Raw genomic sequence first — 21,824 nt, 5'->3', positions numbered from 1 at the left:
GAGAAAATTTAAAACTTCCCCTTGTCAGTGTTTGCCAGCACACTCACACTCACTCTCACACATACACACACACACACACACACACGGGCATAGACAAACATCCAGGGGTAAAGGTCAGACAGTTAGACGTTAGGACCAAACATCGGGGTAAACAAAATGAAAAGGGGTGGGGGGATGGGGGGGTGGGGTGGCCTGATGGGAGTTAAGCAGTACTCTGGCAGCACGAGCAGAAAGGACAAGAACTTAAGAAGGATCAGAACAGCTACAAAGATACCAAGAGAAACTTCATTATCATCATCATCATCATCATCATCATCATCATCATCATCATCATCATCATCGTTGTCGTCGTCGTTGTCGTCGCCATCATCATGATCATCATAATTATGAGAAGTTTAAGATTATTTTTCCAATGACAAATACTTAAAAATATACATTTCATCATTATCATCATCATCATCATCATCTTAATTAGCATCATTATTATCATTATTATTATTATTTCCCTTTGGATAGCTGAGGTTAATGCTTCAAAGACCGGCTCGCTAGGTGACAGAGGAGTTAAAGGAGAGCTGATGGGGGTGGAATAGAGAGAAGTGAAGGATGCAGTGGAGGCTTTGTGTTGAAGAGAAGGTCAAGTTAGAGCTCTTTGGTTTTATTCTTTAACATCTGACTCGCGTTGCTGTGTTGCTGCAGAACCTTTGGACTAAAGCTGTATTGTAGAGGAGAGAGAGAGAGAGAGAGAGAGAGAGAGAGAGAGGAAGAGTGTGTATGTGTGGATGAGAGTGGGTGAAGGAAGAAGTAGCAGCTTGTTGTTTTCTTTGCTCGCCGTGCCTCTCCTACTCCAACAACAGTTACATCTCTCATGGCTTCATGTTCAGAGTTATTTGCTTTTTATCAGGATTTTCCTTCTGATTCCAATCAAGTTCAAACACTGACTCTTGCATTTTAAAGGAATAGTTTCACATTATGAGAGCATATGCTTATTCACTTTCTTGTATCTGCATGGTAAAAATGAAGCTACAGCTAGGAGCTGCTTACCTTAGCTTAGCATAAAGACTGGAAACAACTGCCCTCGCTCTGTCTAAATGAGCTGGAAATTATGAATCACTTTGCTGATTCAAATCACTTCGCTCCCTTCAGATATGTGTAGTCACAGACTATGCAGTTTGTTCACTTGTTTTTTTTGTTTTTTTCCCTTCTTCTGAGTCGAGCACTCACTGTTCAAATGTACTACAGTGTGAACAGCAGGAAGCAAACTCATTCCCATTCATAACGCTGTAATGTTCAGTGCTAAGTTCAGGCTGTTGAGAGCTACTACTTTCAGTTCAGCACAGAAACAGGCTGTTTATAAGTTGAGCAGCCTCCTATTTGCACCAGAGTGATCACACAATTTTTTTTTTTTTTGGTTAACCAGGCAGTAACACGCTGTGTATCAAGGCTGAGCTGGCAGTGGTGCTTTTAGTCACCAGTGAGTGGAGCTCCAGTGTAAAAAGCTACTGACAATGATGACTCAGTGTAGTCAGTTGTCTCTGAAGATAAAGGGCACCTCTACAGCTCTGTGACTTTACATCTTGTTTGTATAATCTGTTCAAAAACCACAGCGGTTTGAAGTTGACAGGCTAGCTGTTTCCCTCTCCAGTATTTATGCTAAGCTAAGCTAAAAGGCTGCTGGCAGATTTCATATTTACCATACAGATATGAGAGTGGTATTTCCCAAAAAGATGAACTATTCCTTTAAAGCTACTTTTATACTTGTCTACAGAGAAAATGTAATTGCGTGGAGAAAGAGATGCTAATGAATTTGCTGGCAGATCATCTATATGGAGGAAAGTGGAGTTTCTAGCACTTAGGTGGACGTCAGGATTTTAGGGAGCGTGTGCATCGTGCTGCATCCCGTGGCAGGGCATTGACTTTGGTATCATTCACTAAGGGGGTATCCCCACCAAAGAGACCTGCACTTGACACCCAGTCCCTCAAAACCCAGTGGCTCCAAGAAAAGTGCATCTCCACTTCAGTTTCCTCGGTTTGATGAAATGCACACCTCTCCCTTCAACTTCCACTTTCTCAACAAACACAGAGTCGTGAGAAGTGTCTGGATGCGTCACCTAGCAACCTCGGTCTCAGCCGTTCCCCAGTTACTTGCCCTGCGGCACTCCCTGATACACACGGACATCAAGTGGTCAATGTGCCCCCTCATCAGGCAATAAAGACCTAAAGGCGAGAGAGGGCTCGGCGACCTTGGTGATAAAGTTGCTCTGAGGCACAAAACGAAAAGCTTTTTTTGAGCCAAAAATGGATCCAGGTTTGATCCTAGATCTGTGCCAAACAGCAGCTTTAAGCCCACTGTCCATGTTTGACAGGGAGGAAGCAGCGAGGGTCAGATATGAGGAGAGGGCTGTGTTCAAAGCTCAACACAGACAGCGGGGGTTGTATTCCAGGGGGACAAGGTATGTGTGTGTGTGTGTGTGTGTGTGTGTGTTTGTGCACAGGAGCATGAACCAGTTCGGCCTTTTGACCTTAAATGGCACCTTCTGGGCCCAATGGCAAAAAGCTGCAATCTATTCAATGATCTGTTACTTCCCAGATCGATCCTAAGCCTCTGTGGTTACCTCCATTAGGACAACGACTTTTGACCTGGCTTCACTGTGTCTGCTCCCGGCCACACGAAACACACTGTCCACACGTACCATCCCGGTACCCTGATCCCCACGTGAACCCCGCATTTTAAAGCATTCATCTATTTGGTTTATCATCAAAGAATATGAGGTATATGATGAACTATCTCTCTTTTACACCCTACAGTGGATGAAGAAAAAAGTTGAAACACAATTTACAGAAAAGTGAGAGATACAGAAACATAAAAAAAGAGACAGAGACAAACTGAGAAGTTAGAGGGTAATTTACGGCTGGGAATCCAAAATCACCCTCTTTCTCTTTTGCCTCCTTCTTTCCTCTCTATCATGTAAAAAACTTCAGTCTTTGCCCCAGTTGATCTTCTTCTTCTTTTGTGTTTTTGGTTGTGTAGCTGTAAAGCTTTCAGTGTGTTCTCCCTGTGGAGAAAATATAGAGAACAGAAGCAGCACTGTGCCTCAGAGAGCACCTCATGCTGTAACTCAGGCAGTTTTTTCACACATAAATCATATTTATGCTTTGAAACAGAATTTCATTTCACTTGCCTTTTTTTGTCTCATTATCAGGAGACACAAAGGCAAGCGTGTGTCCGGAAAGCTAATACCAAATTCACGGTGTTCATCCACACAGTGCTGCCTCTCACTACTGTGAGCTTCCCCTCCCCTTTAAGACGTGAGTCGTCTCAGTGAGGAAGAGAATATCTTTATGGCCGACCGTCAAATCAGCCATATTCTCTTATTAAGTCCCCACAGGACCCGAGGTTGCATTTCTTGTAGGATTATTTGGTTTAAAGAGGTAAGAAAGAACTTCAGCAGGGGGCAAAAAAATCCAAAATCCATCACAAAATATGTCCCAGAATATGAAAAAAAGCACCTCTAGAAATAAATTAACAAATAAATAGCAAGACAAAAAAGAATACAAGCGAATAAATCAACCCTACCTGAATAAATAGTACAATCAAAAGTCTAAATCATCATTGATAAGGAGAAATAAAAAGTCCAAAGAGAGATAGTTAAAATTTTTGGTCTAAAATCAAGTTATTATCATCAATGTTTTTTAGGATCTTTTTTTTTCTCAAAGTCTTTTTTGTAAGTTTTTTCTTTTTAATACATTAGCGATAAGTAAGCAGTAGAACATAGATCTTTTTTCTACAAAATCTATAGAAGCACTAACAGATACATTCCGTCTAAGAGTCAATGTGGAGAAAAGGTTTCACCTTTAAGGTGCAAACCCCACATCTAAAGTTTGGTTCGTGAAACGATTCTCGTGTGTCAACTGTTTTTCTGGTGTGGACCAAACCAAATATTCTTTGGATACGTCTACGTCCAACTTTCAAACCGTCAGCTTGACCGAGGCTGTTTCTGTGTGTATCATTCTGCATCTTTAAGTGTCATCACTGCAGTACCAATTCATTTTCTTTTCTTTTTTTCCCCATCCCATTAACATATACAGAAAAACACACGCTTTCACCTCAGACAAACTGACACTAACCCATTACTTTGCCCTCATGCAGAGAAGGCAGTTCCTGTTCCTCTCTACATGTGTTTGGTTTAGTTCAGTATTTGGTTTGGCATTTTTAAGGTTTGCTATTCAACTCTTTGTTTTTGGCTTTTTGTGTTTGTCTTTTTTCTGCCAAGACAGTCTGTTTCTTTATCTAATAAAAATCTGGAAGCTAAATTTTCACAGTATTTTTTCCAACCACCTGATAAAAATCTCTAGCACGACTACGAAAAAAATAAGGAGCTCTTGTAGTAAGTAAGCGAGTACGTTATCCCAAATGAGTAATAAGCACTAAAGTACAGTACATAAAACGGCATCAAGAGACACAGCAGAGATAAAACAATCAGAACCAACCAACAGAAAAATAAAAACAGATTTTTTAGAAGATTTCAGTTCAGTGAGGTCATTTGCGTTTAGCTCCATCCAGGACCAGAGAGCTGAGCTGGAGAGAGGCAGAGGAGGGGAGGAATTGTCTGTCCTTCTTCTGCTCGCCTGTCTATCTGCCTGTCTTATTTATCTCTCTATCCATGCTACACAGTTTCAGAGTGGGGCGAATGCTGCAGCCCTAAAGCTAACAGACAGACAGACAGACAGACAGGCAGAGCGATGCGACGCCTTCATCTCTTTCAACACCTGCACTTTGTCCTCCTCCCCTCCTCCCTCCAGCCACATTTGGTTAGGGTTCTTTTTGGTTTGCTTCTGTCATTCCTTGGGTTGTGTGTTTTTTTTGTTTTTTCTTTTTTGGTTTGGGTTTATTTTTGGTTTCCTCTTACAAAAAGTGTGACACCTGCTCCCCCTCACTACAGTGTGTCCCTCCCTCGCCTGTCCCAGCGTACCCTTCTTTCTGGGGGTTCGGAGTAAAGGATCAGTTCCCTAAATAAAGCTTCCCCCGTGGGTTTTGCGACAGGCCAGGTGGAGGGGATTACACCAGGGGGGCTTCCAGTGGTAATGTCCTGTTCTCAGCCCCCGCTGCATCCCACCCCCTTGGTGTCTTTATTGTGTTCATATGTCTGGGCTGAGGCTCTTAAAGACGAGGCCGGCCTTGAGAATGCTTTGGTTTCTATTTGAGAATTAATGGCAGTCTGAGGTGGAAAATGACAGTGAAATGTGACTGATGGAGTGATGATGGAAACAGACAAATATCAGTAAACATGTCTAGACAGACAGGTGTCGCGGCGTCTATGCTGATTGACGAGGCAGGAATGAGAGCCAGCTGTGACTAAACTTGGCTTTATTGACTTATTTAGCCTTCAGTCTCAATGTTTATTACTTTAAATCTCCAATCACAGCCCTATTTCATACTTTCAAAATGGTCGCCACTCTTAACAAACGTCATTTTCAGTGTGTGAAGTTTCCAGGGCATGTTCATTTAGCCATGGAGTCACTGATAATGGGTTATCTTTAAGAGTGAGGAAAAGAGTGGTCTGATTAAGAGCACAAAATGCCACATGCTTAGGTCTTAATAAATTCATTCACACCTTGAAATCAACTTGCAGAGTGCCAACTCTATTTCTGATCTACTGGCACTTGGTGAGGACTGAGACGACATCTTTTCACCTACGTCATCTCTGTTCCTGCAGAAGAGTCACATTCAAGACAAAATGCACGTTGATGACACAAATATGTATGATGAAGATAAAGATGATGACAATGATGATGATATAAATCCTATACTGTAAAACTAAAAAAGTGTGTGACAATAAATAGGAGCTGGATTGTAAAATGACACTAATAAATAATAATAATACAAAAAATCCCATCTGTACTTCACAAAGTGTAAAAAATAGATACTGAATAACAAGACTCTGTCAGGCGAATTTGAAATAAAAAGGAGAGAGGAAAGCTTTTCTATGCTCTTAGAACCAGAGGTAGGTAAAGAGACTAATGACGCATAAGACGCATGAAGATACAGCAGAACTGGCAATCACAAGCTTTTGCCTCAGTAACAGGCTTTTACAAAATCATCCAAAATATCTAGCATGAAAACCTATGAGACACACATGAGCTGACACAGACAGGATGAGTAGATGGCAGGATGGATTGGCTCTTGATGTGTGTATGTGTTTGTGTGTATGTGTAAGTAGCAGTAGCAGTAGCAGTAGCAGTAGAGTCCTGGTCCTGGATAGCTTCAGTATTTACACGTCCTTTGAATAAAGCTTTTCTCTCCGTATTTTTGGTATTTGGGATTTTGGTATGGTTGACTTTTTTTTTTTTTTTCTTTTTTTTTTTTTGACATTGTGTATTCCTCCTCCGTCTACTCCTCAGGTAAATTTTTGGTTTAAACTTATCCTCCCTACTCCTCTTCCTTCAGACCCGCAGCTTTTCAAAGTAATAAGAAAAAAAAGAAAACGTAACCACAGTCCTCCTCTCCATTTTTTTTGTCCTTGCCGCCATTCCTTTGTCACATAGTAAAGTTATCTTTTGTCATTTTTGGTTTATGCACTTCGACATGCATCTCTGCTGTCTCTTCCGTCTCTTTGTCAAAGAGTCATTGGTTTGTTTTCCTTCAGAGAGAAAGAGTGGAGAGGTGCCATGTCGATATCACACGTTATTGACAAAAAGGTCCCACGTTGCCTCCTCTCCATCTGTTTTGATAGATAAAGATTTTTGGTTTCAATCTTCCCCTTTCCCCCCTTCTCCCCTCTTTCACTTCTTTCCCTCCCTCTCTCCTCTTTCATTCTGTGTATTTTTGGCATCGAAAGACTGGGAGAGAGAGAGAGAGAGAGCCATTGCAAAAAAATAACGGAAGAAGAGCGCAAGAGAGAGAAAGAGATAGCTTTGGTGTGAAAGGCGAGGTTCTCGTTTCCCCCTTCCTCCTCCTCTCTGATTGGCCCTTGGCGTGGTCACTCAATCTTGGCTCCACCCAGAGAGGGCGGGCTGTGTGCCATTTCGCTGGAGGAGCAGGAAGAGGCGGGGCTGGAACAAGGGGAGGGGGAGCAAGGGGTGGGGCTGATGCTGCTGGCCGAGGGGAAGGGGGAGGGATGGGAGGCTTTGGCTACGGCGGCACTGACCAGTCCAGCGCCGGGGTTCTGGGCCATGTGGAGGAGGGCGGGGTGGTTGAGGAAGAGGGAGGAGGCGAGGCCCGCTCCCTGGCCCCCAGAGGCCCCCAGAATCACCTTACTGCCCCCCTCAAGACTGGAAAGAGGCAGCTGGCCACCACTGGCTGCTAGGGCTGAGGGAGAGAGAGAAGAGGAAAAAAGTTAAAGGAAATTCCACCATCAGACACTTTCACTCTATTCCAGAACAAACTATTTTGCTTTTGCTATTATCTTTTGGGCCATGTGTATTCTTCTTCCTTCTCTTTCTCAGGTAATTTTTTGTTTTAAGCTCCTCCTTACTCCTCTTCCTACAAACTCTTCATGCAAAGAAAATGTAAGCACAGTCTTGCTCTCCTTTTTTTCTCCATAAGTTATCGTTTTTCTCTTTTTATCTTTTTCTGTCATTAATAAATAATATCCAGCGTATTCAAGGTGTTTGTTTGTTTAGGAGTTAAGTGTGTAAATATCTTTTCAGCCTATCAACCTTCTGTCAGCCTTCCTCATCGTACACCACTCATGTTTATCATTTCCTACAGCACTGAGCCAAGCCACAGAAAGTGCCCAGACCTGTTGTATTCAATAGAAGTAGGTGGAGAATTACCGTCACCATTTACTTTAGATGGAAAACCCAGGGAGTGGCCACGGGGTGCCAAAAGATTTGTTATTCTGTCAGAAGTGCTGCATGCACCTGATTGTTTTTCTGGGGGGAATCACTTGAATGACAGTTGAGAAACTTTTAACTTTTCCAAAGAAAGCACAAAGTGACATCAACCACATTTCAACACAGTGCCAATAGAGACAGAAAGGCCGTGGTAATAATTGAACATTGTCTAATATCTGTAGCAAGCTAATCTTGTAGAATCAGACACAGCACAGTAAAAGTAAGCGGACACAAATGGCCTGTTGTTATGGAAACAAGGTCGATAACTGTGGCTGTTTTTCCCCTTTATAAACACGTTTCATAGAGAGCTTCTTCTTTCACTATGAAAATGGTACATGTGAGCACATTTGTGATTGCATAGCAACAATAAAACAGTTTTGGTTTACAACTCGAAGTGCAAAATGTCTTGTGGCTACTTTTGGTGAAGAAACTGTTTTGTTTTCTGCCTCCTCAGTGATCAATCTCTCGGTTATGACTACTGAACAGCAAAGTGGTGTGAAATGGTGAATCCAAAATGTGATCCTGAAGGTCTGACACCAAAGCCTGACATTTACTGTTGATGGTTTGAGGGTTTTATGATCTCAAATCCTTTGTAGTTGTAGATATTTACATAAAAATAAGAAAAAAAATCCTCCAAAACAGCTCAATGAACGACAAAGAAGAACAAAGCCGGTATACAAGTGTGTAAAATGTTTTTGGTGACTTTTCCTTTTTAACACTCATCTTATTTGGCTAATGATGAAATGAAGAGATGAAAGGTTAAAGATGAGTGAGACAGCACAGACGCACACACAAAAACACAGCCCACACAGTAACGTAACCGTCGTCACTCACACACACACACTTGATGGGATGGATTCATGGATGTCGATGGCGACATATGAGAAATAAGTCCACAACTCTGTTGCCTCGGCTGCTTCACACTGTGGATGAGCAAACACCCGCAGCTGCCTATTCATCTGTGTCTCCAGTCAGCAGTCTACCAGCGCGATTTGATGCACCTGTCATGCGTAACTGTATTACTCACCATCCCACTTCTCTTTTTAAAACGTCTCTCTCTCCCCCCTTCTCATCCTCATCAACACAAAGAATGATCAAAAATGAGCTCTGCTGACGGTGGTCAGGACTGTTTGATGGTCACTTCTGCGGGATTGTAAACAATTTTTTTCCATGTGCTATTCTTGTACTGTTTTCAAGTGTAGGGAGGTGTGAGTGTGTGTGTGTGTGTGTGTGTGTGTGTGTGTGTATGGGGGGGGGGGTTTGGGGGATGTGTCATGTACAGTATGCGGCTGAGTTTGAGCATTTATGTGTGTGTAGGAGTGTATATGTTTGTGTATGTGATTGAGAGAAGGAAAATGTATCACCTGCCACCAGAACTTAAAAAACGATTTTCTTTGGTTTTTTATGTGTCCTGTGAAGATTTTTCCAGAGATGCAATAATTAAGAACACCTCCACCTCGAACCTCTGCATTACATTCTGTTTGTCAGTGGTGCTGATAAACCCATTTGCTTTACAATGTCTCTCTCACACACACCTTGGATAGTGGCCAGGGGATTGTTACCGAGGAGGGCTTGGTTCATCCCTGTGTTAACTCCCATCACAGTGTTCCTGTTGTGTCACATGCACACACATACACACACGCAGCACCATACACGTGCAAGCATATATACGAACACAGACAGGCAGAGGAGAAAAGGTGAGAAAAAAAAAGCAGGTTTGGCAGTAAAGACAAACAGAGGGCAAATTCAGCCCTGCACATATAAAAAGCTGTACAGGTTTAATAATAATAAAAAAAAAAAGAGGTTAGACATGCGGAAAGAAACAGATCATGTTGAAAAATCTTATAAAACATCAAAACATGTTCATTAATTATACAAGGATAACAATGATTCAATGCTGTATATCTGCACGTAGGTGTCTCTGTCGTATTCACCTCAAGTTTGCAGCAAAATCGGTGATGTAGTTAGACACGTCACCGTTCTTTTTACCCATACGCCATAAGCTGTGAACACAAGAACCACACACACAAACACACACAGGGTTAGAATACACTGCTGCACAGGCGAAGCAGTGGCACCCAATGGCATTGCTGGGATATCAGTGTGTGTGTGTGTATGTGTGTGTGTGTGTGCACAAACAATTACTGTGTGTGTGTGTGTGTGTAGAGTATCAACTATTTAACTACAAACTGCAGGTGAACCGAGCATGGCGCAGTGCAGTATTCATGGTGAGCGTGTGTTTATGGAAATATGTGGTTGTGTGTAGTGAAACTGTTTGTAATGTGTGTTTAAATGTTTTGCCTACATTTATTCAGTTGTGATGGCCACCGAGGACAAAGAAACAATGATTTTTAAATCAAAAATATTCTAATTCAGATGAAAAGCAAACATAGACCTAATACTTAAAGGGCCAGTTCCCCAAAATTACAAAAAAAAAACAAAGCAGATACTGTAGGTTTTGCTTAATTTGTTAAGATTTTGCAGCAACAATCTCTCCACCAATCTGAGATTTTTGAAGCCAACCTTAACACACTGAGGAAGAACAGACTTTAGTCTGTGGTGCTCTCAACAGTGAAACAGAAACATGTTATTTTCCCACAGAAACGAATTACTTTGGATAAATTAGTTTTAACGGGGGCTAATAGGGCGCTGCAGGAATGAGCCCTTAACCTGGGAAATTAGTTTTAGCACCTCTGGTTCCCTCATCCTGAAGTCTTTGGGTTTTTGGTTAGATGCCTGAAACAAGGTTTGTGGTTAACACAAGCTCAAGACATTATATTCAACAACATAAATACCCCATTGTCATTTCTTAATGCTTTTACAAGCTTTCTGTTGAGGGAACCAGGGCGATGCTAACTTCCGGGTTGGCCTACAAAAATACATCATCCCAGCAGCACTCTACTATTTCATCAGCAGAAAGCAGTAGAGGAGAGGTGTTGCTCTTGAATTTTTAAAATGTAACATTTCGAACGACACCACAAACAAAACTCAGTTCACCTCCGCTGTATTGAAGTGGAGGCAGAAATCTCAGCGTCACGTTATGCTCGAAAAGAACTAGTTCGTTTGACACGTTATCCGGCTACACTGAAAGGTTAGTGTGTTTATAGTTGTTCTGAATGGCCATACTCTAAAGCAGAGTGCCCCTCAGAGAGCAGGCATGCCATAACGGCACACGTTTTCAGACATCTCTCCTGGAAGGCATTCGTAGTGTTGTGCTCGTTTGTTCACACAAACAGAGACAGAAATTCTTGTGTAAAGATTGAAAAAATAGGACTTGAGGGAAAGTTGAAACTCTGTCTAAAACCGTAAACACCAGAATGGCAAGGTAAGCTTTTTTCTTCATAATTAGGGTGAATTGACACCAAATCTGCCCTCACCACACCTGCTGTGAAGTAACTCACTGCGGAGAGGGCGTGTTCTGAACGTCTTACCCTGTGTTAAGATTGAGTGTGCTGTGGCTGGGAGTGGCTGGGCTAGCCGTGCTGCGGGGAGGAGGAGTCACCGGGGAGGGTGCGGAGCTGAGAGAGGGGTGGGTTGAGCTGAGGGAGGGGTGGGTGGAGGTGAGGCTGGAAGTCAGGGGGCAGACGGAGGACATGGTGGTCACTGTTGTGCTGCTGAGACTGGTAACGGCCTGCGACAGCTGGCTGGACATCTGGCTGGACATCTGGCAGAGAGACAGAGAGACGCATTCAGGTTTACAGACAGCTGAATAACAGGGTCGTGTTAATAACCACTTATTCATTAGAACTCAGGATACAGGAAGGGGACCTGAGGACTGTGATGCATTTGTGTCCATTAAACTAACAGGTGTATCAGGGACGTCAAGGTTGGATATTTACCATGTGAGGGCTGTAGCAGGGCGGTTTGTGCGTTGGTGGGGCAGTGGGGGGCTGGCTGGGCAGGGGAGGGGTGGCACTGGTGGGATTGATGCGCTTCTCTTTCTGCCGGCGGTTGCAGAACCAGACCCGGATCACCTCCTTCTCCATGTTGAGCTGCTCGGCGATCAGCAGGATCTCTTCTGAGGTAGGCTTCTGGTTCTGCAGGAGGAGAGGGAGACGGGAACTTAGATTTATTTAATCAGCGCTATGTTTCAGCCACATGATTCAAAACATTAAAAAAAACACCAAGACATAAATCATAGATGACTCCATAAAAACAGTATCAAGCAGCTTCAGTTACTAAATGAATTTGCCCCCGTCACAAATGTGTTTTGTTTTTTTGGGCCAAAAATCAATCAATCCAAGAAAAGCTTGTGAGGTAATTTGAGAGTGAAGGATCCTGTTTAATCAGCTTTTTCTCATTTCTAATGAATTTCAACTTTAAAAAAAAAAAAATCAAATAATAAGGTTATTTATCGTCTTTACCGTCATGAATGAGCGTTCCAGGGCCACACGTACATTCGTCTCGATGCTGGTTCTCTTCTTTCTGCGGCGACCAGGAACCCCCTCGAAGCCCAGAGAGGGAGAGGACAGGGAGCTGGGGCTGGGCAGGGTACTGTCTATGGACATAGTCTCTGAGGGAGAAAAACAAACAAACACAAACATAAAAACAGACTGAATGTCAGACTTCCATACTTTTTCCATACTATTTAAGTAGGTTCTGTAAACATATACGAGACTAACTGCTGAGTGCTGTTATTTTTGATGAGAGCTCACCTGCGTCATTGAGCCACTTCTCCAGCAGTGGCTTCAGCTTGCACATGTTCTTAAAGCTCAAATTGAGGGCTTCAAAGCGGGAGATGGTTGTCTGGCTGAAGTCGTTGCCATACAGCTTCCCCATGGCCAAGCCTACGTCTCCCTGATGGGGGAGATAAAAGAAGGAAGTTGTAGACAAGTCAAAACACATCTATGAACAGGAAACATTTGGTACACGTGTGACCTGCATGTGTCCCTCCGTACCTGTGTGAAGCCCAGTTTGATGCGTCTCTGTTTGAAAGTGCGGGCGAACTGTTCCAGCTCCTCCAGGTCACTGGGTTCCTCGGGGTGAGAGGTCACTGAGGGCATTGTGGTCACACCTCCACCACCGCTCACCTCCACACTCTTATCGCGCTGTAGCAGGTACGACGTCAGAGGAGTGAAAGTGAGAGCGAGAGAGAAAGAGTGCGAGAGGAATAAGTTTGTTTATCATGAGTAGAGGGACTGGGTTGTCCTTTTCCACTGACTAAAGCTTGAGAGTTTCCTCATACCTGTGCTTGGAGTCCCATTCTACTCGGAGCAGACAGCAGGCTCCCTTGGTTTTGCTGAGGTAGCGGAATAAGATTTGGTGTCGATAGGAGTCCTGATGGGAAAATAAGCACATCATCAGCTGTAGTTATGACAAAAAAAGTAAATTTTAAGTTAACATCCATATCTGATGGGAGAGGTGTCCCCACCTTGCTGAGCCTGCTGCGGCTGTGGGAGGAGGAACTGGGCAGGAGATGGGAGCGAATGGCCGGGCACCAGCACCAACTGTTGAAGCTGCAGCAACTGCTGGATGTCCTGTCCAATCAAGAGAGAGTGTATGTGTTCATAATTTCTTATGAATTCATAAGGAAAGATAGAGGTCTGAGGGTGAAAAGCGTGTTAGTATGTTATCTTCTGACTTTGATTAATTTTGATCATTTTGATTAATTGTTTTATTGATTTTTTTCACCATTTCCAGCTGTTCAAATGTGAGGAACTGCTGCTTCTCTCCTTTAAATCATATCTTTGACTGTTTATCAGTTCTGAAATCTTTTATCAATCAATCAAACTTTATTTGTATATCACTTTTCATACTGCTTATTGCAGATCAAAATACTTATAAATAAAAAGAAAAAAGGGAAAATCAAACAAGAAAGCTGACAATGAGATACGATAAAATACATTTAAAAAGCTAGAATAACATTAGCAAACAAAAAAACAAATAAGAAAATTAATAATAAAATGACAGATAAAAAATAGAGTAAAAAATAATTTAAACTTTTAGACTTCCAAAATAATTGACATCTGACGCCATCTTATTGTTCTCATCTTATCTTCTTTGAAAAGCGTGTTAGTATGTTATCTTCTGACTCCAGCTGAGGAGAGGAGCAGATTTGGACGTTCAGAAAACATACAAGTAAGAGGAAAAACTTTGTTATTGAATAACATGAAGACAAGAAAGGGAAAGTATGTGTATTCATGCAAGGTGGAAACTGTGAATCAGGAAATATACGACACACATGCAAGAAGAATTGTTCCGCGGCCTGATACAGTTTCCTCAATCAACCCGCTCATCAGGAAGTGGCTTTGATTGGCAGTCAGTACCTGGGCGGTCAGCTGGATTGGCTGGGACAGGGTAAGCTGGGGTGGAGGAGGTGGGACAGGGACACTTTGGGCTGTTTGTTCCTGTGTGCTCTGTCCCTGTCCCTGGGACTGCGACTGAGCCTGCTGACCCGTCTGTCCCGCCTGCTGCTGCTGCTGCTGCTGCTGGGCTTGCTGATTTGCTGCTGCGGCTGCCTGAGCTTGCTGATTGGCTTGGGCGGCTGCATGGGCAGCATGAGCGGCGTGGGCTGCATTGGACTGCTGCACAGCTGCAGCCAGGAGCTGCGCCTGAGCCTGCTGCAGCAACAACTGCTGCTGTGCTGGCAACAGAGCTGTCAACTGGCGAAGAGAAAGAGATGAGAGGAGAGGAGGGGAGAGGAGAGGAGAGGAGAGGAGAGGAGAGGAGAGGAGAAAATATAGAAGGAAATGGGCAGGAGGAGACAAAGAAGGAAACAAAGTGTTCAAAAAGAAGCACAAGAGAAGCAAGCAAGGTAAAAGCAAAGCAAAGTGTGTGTGTGTCTCTGCACATGTAACATAAGTTTGTCTTACCCCTGCTAGTTGGGAGCCGGTCAGCATGAGCTGTGTATGTTGTAGGGCCGTCTGTGATGGGGTCGGGCCGTGAGAGGGAGGAAGGGCTGGGGACATCTCGCCGCACTCCTCCATCTTATTCTGTGAGGAGGACAGGAAACACAGGGACAAACATAGAGGAATATTGATTTAATTAAACAAATATGTATCCAAAACATAAATCCTAAATCACCTTTCTTCCCTCAAAACATTTCCGTTACTGCACTGCTCAAAATTGTAGTTATACTGCTCCTTTCCAATGTAATGCAATTGTAAAAAGCAAATCTGCACTAAAAAGAAAAACCATATCAAACACCAACTGGTCAAAAGGGCCGATTAGAAACATACAAAGACAAGTACATTGGCTTACCTGGCTATTTAAGGTCATGATAGGCAGTGTTGATTATTTAAAGTTTATGTGTAATTTCAAATAACGCTCATAAGCTGATCAGAAACGTGTCTCAGGACACGAGTCTACTAGTCTCTCTTTTTCCCAGGATCAGGCATGTTTGAACTGGCAGAGGGGGGGACTCCTCCGGCTCACTGATTTACATATCTCCTGTGGTATGCAAATGAGGAGGATTTCACTGTTTGGTGTGTTGTAGCATTATAGATTTATTTCAGTTCTGAATGTGCTCTCTGAAGGGAGAGTGCCATCATACTCTCTACTCTTTGTGAATCTGTTTACATTCGAGACTGAGTAGAGAGTCGACACATTATGAACCTCAACGTCGAACGCGACAAAAGAGCAATTCAGTGCAAAGAAATGAATTCAAAGCTGAGGCAGCTATACTGTCAAGAAACCTATTGTGTGATGTTAAGATACAAAAGATGCACAAACATAGGCCTAGACATGCACAGGCAGTTCAGTATAATGGACACACACACACACACACACACACACACACACACACACACACACACACACACACACACACACACACACACACACACACACACACACACACACCTCTCGCGCTCACCTTGCTGCTGCTCAGGGTCGGTGACAGGGGAAAGGGATTGACTTTCATTGACTGAATCATAGAAGAGAAGAAACAGACATGACTTCATATCAGAAATGACCAAAAATAACTTTAAAAGCATTCAATTTATTTTCTAATGAAAATGGATGATTTATCAACAGAAAATATTTTTTTAATTAATTTTGATCATTTTGATTAATTGTTTTATTGATTTTTTTCACCATTTCCAGCTGTTCAAATGTGAGGAACTGCTGCTTCTCTCCTTTAAATCATATCTTTGACTGTTTATCAGTTCTGAAATCTTTTATCAATCAATCAAACTTTATTTGTATATCACTTTTCATACTGCTTATTGCAGATCAAAATACTTATAAATAAAAAGAAAAAAGGGAAAATCAAACAAGAAAGCTGACAATGAGATACGATAAAATACATTTAAAAAGCTAGAATAACATTAGCAAACAAAAAAACAAATAAGAAAATTAATAATAAAATGACAGATAAAAAATAGAGTAAAAAATAATTTAAACTTTTAGACTTCCAAAATAATTGACATCTGACGCCATCTTATTGTTCTCATCTTATCTTCTTTGGCGGATCAGTTATGTAGGTGCAAGAGGTGGGAGATAAACGTAATAATCACAGGACTCAGATGTACCTGGTGATTTGATTCAGGTCCATTCCGCTCAGAATCTGCGTGGGAGGGAAAGGAAAAAGTGAGAAATCGATTGCGTGTTAGAGCACAAATGCGACATATGGTGTCACGCACGGTCAACTTTTTATATTCAATATACATGTACCCACAAGTGGATGTGTTTATTTGCATCTTACCTGTGCCCTCCAGTGGTGAGTCAGCCCCTACTTTCTCGACCTCGACTGGCTTTGACATCCTGATATCTGAAACAGGAAGACACACAGATAAACAACAGTCAGTCAGGCTGACTCTTAATTCTGTGTTAGACAAGAAAAAGCAGACGGAAGCAGAATAATAGACATTTACGAAACAGACGATCAGAATCTGCATGACGAGAGGGGAAAGAAGATGCCCTGGGTGTTGATCTTAGATAGGTTAGGGTTGAGTGTTTTCAGGTCACAGAGCAGGCCTACACGCTGTACAGTGCAGCTGAATCATTCACAGGTTGTGTGCAGCCCACATTCATTCACTCTTTCCAATTAGTGGTTGAACATAGAGTAGGCTGACCCAAGGTGTTTGCTTGTTCTAAATTTAACTCAATGTGTTTACGTGGGAGCTTTGCAACTAAAAATGTCTCACGTTGTGTGTCATTCATTACAAAGACCACATCACTTCCTGGTTGATTGGGACAGTCCCTGCAGGGAATCAAAAAAATGTAAGTCTTTGACTCTATTTATCAAAGAGAATGGAGCATTTTTGGCAGAAAAGGGTGTAGGAAAGATGGGAATGTGAATAATTTGAGTGGAGTTTTGAGAGAATGTGCGGTGTGTGTGTGTGTGTGGGTGGGGGTTGTGCACATATATACTTGTGTGTGTAGTAGTGATAGTAGTTTTGTTTTTGTTAATCATGCACTAATATCATCTCACTATAAAAGCCTTTTTATTCGTCTGAAACCACAAACTGTAAGACAACTTTTTGTTGTCTCTCTTCTCTCTCTCTCCCGGACAAGCATGTGTGCATACACACACATACACACACACACACACACACACACACACACAGCTACTTCCCTTTTGTGAAAACATGCAAATCTGCCCAACGACCAACTAATTATATCTGCCACCTGCATAATAAACTCTCAGTCTCCCTCCTCCTTTTCCTCTCTCCTCTTTCACCCCCCCCTCTCCCCTTTGTTTGTCCTCTCTTCATCCTGTTGTTTCTCATGTTGAAGATGAGAGCGCTGACACGACCTCAAATGGTAATTTCGCTATCACCATATTGCTGTGCTTTTATCAAAATAACACACAAAATACAGAAATTACTCTTATTTGACCTTCTGCAATGCCAATAACAAAGTGGTATAACCTGGTTTTCACCATTGGGGGGCAGCAGTGGTACATGGAGAAGATTACAAACCTGTTCCACTGACCAGCACTGATCTGATGCCAGTTTTAAAGTCCAGTGCTGTCTTTATAATTAAAGTCTATACGACAGATAAAACGCGCCACTCCCGGATGAGAGCCACAGAAACACATTTGTTTCAGTGAAACAGATGTGAGAACAGCTGACTCTGGTACGTGCAGTGTCTTTAGGGGAAGGGGGAAGTGGCGATCATCTCGAAAAGCTATACTCTGTCACGACACGATTATAACCTGGGGTCAGGGTGCACACAGACACACACATGCACACGCACGCACACACATGCACACACACACACACACACACACACACATGCTGACCACAGGATTTCCCTCAAATAAATGGACTTCTGCAAAAAAGCTAAATTGGTGTGTGGATGCAAATATCTGGTTAATCTATTATTGGGGTCAATTTGTGGATATTCCAGCATTACCTACAGCCTGTTTTGGCTATAAATAAAATCATAAAACTGTCCGATGTTGCTCAATGTCCAAAACCACTGAATCTGCAGCAACATGCAGCATCTTCCCCTCAAGATGCACATATTTAAAACTCTGTTGAAAGGAAACACCTCACGATGCACAACAGAGTTAATAATATACTGTACATGTCACTTCTCTTACACTGGACTATCTTGTGATCAGCAGGTGAAGTGAAGATTGTTGAGCTCCTAAAGCTGAAGTTTTCTTGTACTGTACTCTTTGTTTGTAAGGAAGGTGTGATTTGATTCATGTTTCAAAATGGCCTACAGACAGTAGCGTGGTGGATAATGTGGTCAGTAATACAGTGGTGGGACAGTATATCAAGTTGCTGTGTCTTTTTCTCACTTCCCCTCCCGACTTCCCCTTGTACTGGGTTGAACGCAGAGTGCTAAACCCAACACTTACTGTCAGTGAGGCTATTAATATTAGCTTGCTCTCTCTCTCACTCTCCCTTGCTCTCTTTCACTCTATCTTTCACACACACACACACACACACACACACACACACACACACACACACACACACACACACACAGATACACTACTAATTTTACTTATTACACAGAGCAGAGTTAGCTACATGTTATAAATGTTTTTACAATTTCAGTATAGTTATGGTTAAATAAGCATGAGAATAAGAGGCTTCATCTCTTAACAGTGGCTCCTTGTTTTGTATTTTCACATCGGGTACGAATTGCATTTACAGAAACTTTTTTTTAACAAGTACAAAGTTTAATTACTATGTCTCTTTCATCCATCATTAAGCTGTTAAAGCGTATGCTAATCTTACAGCAAAGCTCAGGGATTATCTTTTACCCAGCGAGAGCAGTGTGCTACACCTTACTCACTGTATCTTAAATAGACCAAATTTAATGCTGTATAATCCTGTGTCATGAATAAATGATGCAACAGAAAGGAACAAGGAACAACAGTGTCTGTGCTCAGTCTGGACTGTTTCTGTTATTCTCCTCTGGGTATTTTGGCTGAGATGAAACTCCAATGCAACCAACCTGAACCCCGCTACCCCCCACCACCCCTCACCCCATTTCCTGATTCAGGACGCAACTGTGGCACCAAGGGGGGTGTCTGGGAACTGGAGCCATCACACCAACTAACTACGGATTTCAAAAACCAAGCCGTGCTGAGGGGTGCCGATTTTGATTGTAAAAACATTTTCCACTTAAAACCGAGAGAGTCGACTATCCAGCTCAACGCCTTTTGCACATCTCTGTGAAGATGAAGTAGTGAGCGGAGGTCAAAATTTGAAAATAAAATAAATGAATAAGTAGATGAGGACAGGATTTAAGAAGAAATCCTGGAACTGAAAAAGAAAATCTAACAATAAAGTGAGAAGCTGAAGAAAAATTTGAGATGTCACAGCAGCAGCGGGATGACCATCAAGGTTGTGGCATTTCGTTACAGTCCATGCCACGGATGTTGTTGTTGTGTTGTCTGTCAGGTTTGTCTGTGACACTCTGGACTTAAAATGTTAAATATGAGCTCATAAAACACCTAGTGAATAAAAGCAAATGCTACTGAAATAGAGACAGATGTGATTGTGTACCAATCAACAGAAACTAAATAATATGATAAAATACTAATTTCTCAAACATGGGCCTGTGCCAATAAGAGCCTTTCTGACAAATACCGTTCGAACCAATATGCAGAAACATGTTAATTTTTAGTGGTTAAATATATTTTCCACTTGTTGCATTGATGCACTTTGAGCAGATGAATAAGGTTGTACGTCACGCAGGCAAGACGGCTATTTTGACCATTAATTAAAATTGTGCAAATGCCACTCCGTAGACAAAGCAAACTCTTAATATTCCTCATTTATTCTCTATTAATTTTTGCACTAATTAGCAAAACTGCCAAACTGTTCAATTCAGCTTAACATGGCTTCAGACAGCAGCATGTAAATATAATTTTACAAAACGCCAAATTATTACTAAGAAAGATTCGTTTTAAAAAAAAATGGATTTAACTTAATTTTTTTTTTTTTTGCTCTAAGTCTCTGAACTATTGCACTTTGTTTGAATTGCATTGTCTCACCCTGGTCAGAGTAACTTACAGAAGGTCACAGCAGTGACCACATCAAGTTAAGAAATGACTTGCTGATTTTTAAACCCTGAATCACTCCTTGATAAACAAACTGCCACAGAAACATGTCATTTTTTGGAAACCATTTTAAGACATCAAAGACTGAGAATTATGAGCTAATTGACATTTAAAAATTGATTTCTGATAATTTGGTGAGTCAGCTAAGTGTGCTGTGCTTTTCTCTGGGACTTGTCGTCGGTCAGCTGAGACTGTGTCTGCTACTTCTCACAGCCTGAGATGACCACCAAAACAAGGACGAAGGGCTTCTGCTTTCCCTGCTAACCCTGCTTCTTATCATTTTCTAAATACTGAGAATGACAGTTTCCTTTTTTGAAAAAAAAAAAAAGAGTATCTTTGTATCTGATTGCTTTAAAATGTGCTTTGAATTCAGTGAAATTCAAATTTAAAAATGGACAAAGCAATAATCATAGCAACACCCACATCTCCAACACACACACAAACACAGAAAGTTTGCGCCAGTTTCACCAGTTGCACGGGAAGAAACCTTTTCAGCTGAATATCTATAAACTGAACATAAATGTATTAGTGCCGTGGTGCTTGGCAATAAAAAGAAAAGGTGTTTTCTAACGACAGAAAAATAATCACAATATAGAAAAACACTGGCAAGACACACAAGCTGCAACACTGATTTTTCTTCACTGGTACGTTTCAGAAGACATTTCAAAAAACTTCCACTGTATTCCCCCAAGCTTTTTTAGCATTCAGTATTCAGTATAAACACACACACACACAGACATGCTATGGGCTATGGGTGTCTGACCTTTCCCTCTGGCTGCGACAGGCGTCCATCTATCCATCATCCCTCCATCCATCCCCATCTTTCTCTTCGTACCACCTCTCGCTCTTTGATGTTCTCTAATTAGCTGAGCTTCTTAGACCCAGTGGCATTAATCAACAGCGTAGACACAGTTCTCTTCCTCTCTCTCTCTCTCTCTCTCTCTCTCTCACACACACACACACAACGACTCTCTCTCTCTCACACACACACACACACACACACCACACAGACACAGACACACACACACACACACACACGCACACACTCACACACACAGAGTTCCCTCTCCCTCACGTAAAGCTTAATTGGTCTTGGTAAATGAAGGCCAGCAGAGAGAGAGGGCTGCACAGACAGTCACTCACCTGGCAACCACATACTGGAGAAGTCCTTTGATGCTATTGCTGCTGTCTTGGTCATTTCTGTGTCTGTGTGAGAGTGTGTGCGCTACGTAAAAGAAAAACTCTCACTCTCCCTCTCTCTGACTGTCTCTACCCAAAAAAGGAGGAGTGTATTAAATCATATGCGTGAAACAATCACTCTCTCTCTCCCTCTCTTTCTCTCACACACATGACACCCCAAGCCCCACCTCCCACATCCTGCAACACAACAGGAAGTAAGCCTCAAAAGAGTAGGAACTCAACACACAGTAGAGAAAAATACAATACAAAAGAAAAAAAAAGAGAAAGGGGGACACGCAAGAGGTTAGAGAGTGGGAGAGTGAGTGAGCGAGGAGATTGAAGA

General features: G+C 42.2%; 1 protein-coding gene across 1 annotated transcript; it reads right to left on the bottom strand.

Annotated features, from left to right (window-relative positions):
- Positions 1-5,348: 5,348 nt before the first annotated feature.
- Positions 5,349-21,212, bottom strand: pou2f2 (POU class 2 homeobox 2). The gene is made up of 15 exons (XM_022756610.1): positions 21,066-21,212; positions 16,478-16,543; positions 16,305-16,339; positions 15,647-15,697; positions 14,646-14,765; positions 14,100-14,435; positions 13,205-13,310; positions 13,019-13,110; positions 12,732-12,881; positions 12,489-12,630; positions 12,198-12,346; positions 11,673-11,870; positions 11,265-11,497; positions 9,768-9,836; positions 5,349-7,306 (listed from the first exon to the last, which is right to left on the bottom strand). The coding sequence occupies exons 1-15, from the start codon at positions 21,121-21,123 to the stop codon at positions 7,264-7,266; spliced, it is 1,848 nt and encodes a 615-aa protein (XP_022612331.1). The 5' UTR covers positions 21,124-21,212; the 3' UTR covers positions 5,349-7,263.
- Positions 21,213-21,824: the final 612 nt, after the last annotated feature.

The sequence above is a fragment of the Seriola dumerili genome, unplaced genomic scaffold (genome assembly GCF_002260705.1).
Source record: "Seriola dumerili isolate Sdu_G_001 unplaced genomic scaffold, Sdu_1.0 BDQW01000258.1, whole genome shotgun sequence".
NCBI classification, from domain to species: Eukaryota; Metazoa; Chordata; class Actinopteri; order Carangiformes; family Carangidae; genus Seriola; species Seriola dumerili.
This window is presented reverse-complemented; position numbering and strand designations above follow the sequence as displayed.

Bases quoted from the DNA above. Each gene is read 5' to 3' on its own strand.
- pou2f2 (XM_022756610.1), bottom strand. From the start codon at position 21,123: ATGGGGATGGATGGAGGGATGATGGATAGATGGACGCCTGTCGCAGCC. The intron at 15,698-16,304 runs GTACATCTGAGT...TCTATGATTCAG, and splicing joins GACCTGAATCAAATCACCAG to TCAATGAAAGTCAATCCCTT. The intron at 14,766-15,646 runs GTGAGCGCGAGA...TCCTCCTCACAG, and splicing joins CGACCCTGAGCAGCAGCAAG to AATAAGATGGAGGAGTGCGG.